General features: G+C 45.0%; 1 protein-coding gene across 1 annotated transcript in view; it reads right to left on the bottom strand.

Moving 5' to 3' along the window:
* The window catches only part of FUCA2 (fucosidase, alpha-L- 2, plasma), a 16,666-nt gene extending 13,161 nt beyond the window's left edge, over positions 1 to 3,505 (bottom strand). The window contains exon 1 of the mRNA XM_011997162.1: positions 2,872 to 3,505. Within this exon, the coding sequence (XP_011852552.1) occupies positions 2,872 to 3,296 (425 nt within the window). The 5' untranslated portion in view covers positions 3,297 to 3,505. The remainder of the gene's footprint in view (positions 1 to 2,871) is intronic.
* Positions 3,506 to 3,780: the final 275 nt, after the last annotated feature.

The following is a 3,780-nucleotide window of genomic DNA, read 5'->3' as shown; positions in this document are numbered from 1 at the left end:
CACTACAGCTACGACAGGGATGTGAGATCCACGCTGGCCAAGGGAACTTGAGGGAAAGCCACACTTCGGGGACTGTGGAAATGGTTTCCCTCCTAATGAAAAGAGACACTGGCCTTCCTGCCTTTGGCCAAGGTTGTGTGAAGTTATGGTGCCTGGCTGCCATCCTGTGACCATGAAGGAACAAGTCCCCAGGCTGAGGATGACAGAAAGAGCCTATGTCTTTGACTTCATCAGTGAACCAACTACCTCTAAATTTCCTGTTATGTGAGATAATAAGCCCCTATCATTACACCTTTTACTTGGGTTTAAAATCTTTGAAGCGTTTTTATTATTTATTTATTTATTATTGATTAATTGATTGGTTGAGACAGGCGTTGCTCTATCACCCAGGTTGGAGTGCAGTGGCATGATCATACCTCACCACAGCCTTGAAATCCTGGGCTCAAGCAATCCTCCCACCTCACCCTCCTGAGTAGCTGGGACTACGGACATTACCTTTTAAACTGAACTGCAAAAGAGAAACTGTGACATTCAGAAAGTTGAACAAGAATAAGGAATTTCTCCTAGCATCATCTAATTTGAACCTGCACTCTCCCCTACAGTCAGGACTCGAATTTCATGCTGAGAGATGAAAAGAGGCACTTATGGTAAAGAGTCCATCATTTATATTTGGTTTTTAATAGACATTTAGAACAGTCACACATACTCGTCTGTACTGTTGATTCCCCAGAAGTCAAATTGAGAGTGAGGAGCAGAGGGTACAAAGGGAAACTACAGATGATTAAAGAATCTTTCACAGGGTTAATGCATTTCCAGATCATCAGGAATGTGTTCTCTATTTTGTTTAGTATGAGAAGTATCTTTATTGTTCTAGGTCAAAACAATCATGGGTTTGTTTGTAGAAAATGAAGTTACTCATAGCAAAGAATAAAATGACTCAAAACTAGCTGTTTTATTTTGGCATAGTACTGGTCTCAGTTAACAAATATCAAATCCTCTACTGGCACCAATATATCTTCACCTAATCTTCATGGTTGAACAAAATGATAATATAAGATACAATTTAGGGGGAAGAAAATGTGTTAATTATGTACCACACTAATTTAAAACATTTCCAAAATAAACTCAAGATTCATTATAGCCCAAAACATGCAAATAAAGATTTGTAACATCTTTCTGAAGTAGCTATGTTTTGGCATAAGAAGAAAGAGTCTCTGTTTTATAAGTTGAATTATTTAAAGTATATGAATAATTCTCCATAGCTTACCCATTTTTATTTTTTACATAAACTGACCTAACAATAAGAAAGGTTACTGGTTCCAGGTAGTCTATCTCTTTGTAATGAAAGGGTTAAAATATGCTATTCTGGCATATCATTAAAGGTAAAGAAACTCAAAAAATAGCAGGTGCATGAAGAGCACTTTGACCTCTGTGCTGTTTCTTAGGACAGAAGATGAAATTCCAGTATGAGAGGCACTCTATACTGGAAGGAAAGGCAACATCCTAAGCTTCAAAGACAAGAAGTTGAATACTGTAAAGACCTTGCTAAAATTCATTTTTTAAGCCTCCCCACACAATTTAATCCTACAATGTCAATTAAATTCTTGGACCCAGCAGAGATCGTAACAGAATGGAGGTGTAATTTTTCTACCCCTACAGTCGAGCATGGTACAGTGTATACTATGTAATGTTAATATAATTTGTAGTTCATACTCTGTATTGTGTCTACTAAATATAGTATGTTAATTTGGATGTATACTATTTATGTAGTATATAGTTGATTCAAATAAATACTGACTGTTTAATGATTCCCTTATTTTACTTAAGAATATATTATGTGTCCCAAAGTCCTGGAATTACAGGCATGAGCCACCGCGGATCACCTGAGGTCAGGAGTTTGAGACCAGCCTGGCCAACATGTTGAAACCCCGTCTCTACTAAAAAATGCAAAAAATTAGCCAGGCATGGTGGTGTGCGCCTGTAGTCCCAGCTACTCGGGAGGCTGAGGCACCAGAATGGTTTGAACCCGGGCAGCAAAGGTTGCAGTGAGCCGAGATGGTACCACTGCAGTCCAGCCTGGGCGACAGAGTGAGACTACATCTCAGAAAACAACAACAAGGAGTATATTATGCGTATGTATCTATATATGCACACAAAATATTTCTATTTTGAAGAACTTAATACTTGTTGCATTTAGTTAGAAAAAACATGTGCAACAGTTTAAGAAATTACATGCACATTTTCACTTAGATCTCAAAGTAAAATCTAAAGCACAGATTTTTGTGTAGCACCTTTCACACGGCAAACGATAATTGGGTTGTGTTAAGAGTACCATTCTAGAACCTCTTTAAAAAGTTCCTAGAGCCACACATGGTTAACATGTTAACATTAAGTAGACAATGGTGTTCAATGAACTCGTTTCACATACTCATGACTATGCTTTAACCATAACTTCATGGCAGAACGACTGCAAATTGGCAGGGAGCAGCAGAGCAACCTCGGGCCATTGTGCCTGAGTCACCGCTCGTGGGATGCCCCTGCACAAACTGATGGATGTCTGTGGTAGCTCGATGTTGTAGTGTCATCACTACAGCTTAAAATGCGCAACTATGAAGAAGTTGAGGAGTCAAGTGTGTCTGAAAACTCTTACAGTCACACGGAAGAAAAATTCTCTGTTCATCAGCAGAACAACTTAGGAAAGAAACCACATATTCGATACCCGGAAGTGCGAAACGCAGGTAAAGCAGTGGGAGGTGAAACCGACGAGGGTGCAGGCAGCACCAGGCGGCGAACCTGGCCCGCTGGGTGGTGGCTGGAGGCTGCGGGTGGGGACAAAAGCGTGGCAGAGGAGTCAGAAAGGAGCGCACTCACCAGAACCACTCGCTACCGAAGCTGGGTACGGAAAACACGCCCCAGTGGATGAAGATGCCGAACTTGGCCTGGTCAAACCACGCGGGCAGCTGGCGGGCGTCCAGGGACTCCCAGGTGGGGTCGAAGTGAGTGGAGCTGTGGGCAGAGCTCGGCGGCGGCTGCAGCAGCAGCAACAGCAGCAGCGGGAGCGCGAGCCCGCGGAGCTTCCGGGGCCGCATGTCCCCGCGCAGGCCGGCTGTCCTCTCTGCAGGCTCCCGCGGCCTCGCGAGCGCTGTTCGCGAGTGCTGTTCTTCCGTTTCTGCTGCTGAGTATGCCGCGCCGCTGTCACCTGACCAAGCCGGTCTTGGAAACCGGCCACCCTTCCCCCTCAGGGGCGGGAGTGGCCACTCTCCCGGGCGTTCCGAATGACCCCAGGAGGGCTGCATCGCTCAGCGTAACTAAGGAGGCCAGCATTACCCCAAAGCCAGCTGCGACGGCTTTGCTAAGGCTCTATTCGCTTTGAGGGGAAAGTATGAGTCTGAGTCAGGGCCCTGTGACCAGCGCCTCTGCCCTCAAGGAGGCACGACCTTGCCCAAGAAACTGCCCAAGAGGACAACGCCACCAGCCCGCCCTGGTGGCTGCTCCACACGTCCGAAGCGTGGATGAGAAGGTCAAGGCAGGAACCTCAGCCGGGTCTCGCCATAATGAAACATGGAAAGCAACCTAGATCGTTCTCAGCCTCTGTATCAGCTCCCAAGATCCTGCATGTTAGAACTGTGGCTGTCAACCTTGAATTTGTATCAGATGAAATTCCAAGAGCTTCAGATTCAGCAGTTAGGGTGCGGCCCAAGAATTTGCGTTTCTACCCAGTTCCTAGAAGATTCTGATGTTGGGCTGGGCGCAGTGGCTCACGCCTGTAATTCCAGCACT

The sequence above is a fragment of the Mandrillus leucophaeus genome, unplaced genomic scaffold, assembly GCF_000951045.1.
Source record: "Mandrillus leucophaeus isolate KB7577 unplaced genomic scaffold, Mleu.le_1.0 Scaffold531, whole genome shotgun sequence".
Classification (NCBI taxonomy): Eukaryota; Metazoa; Chordata; class Mammalia; order Primates; family Cercopithecidae; genus Mandrillus; species Mandrillus leucophaeus.
The sequence above is the reverse complement of the archived record's forward strand: the minus strand, read 5'-3'. Positions and strand labels throughout refer to the sequence as shown.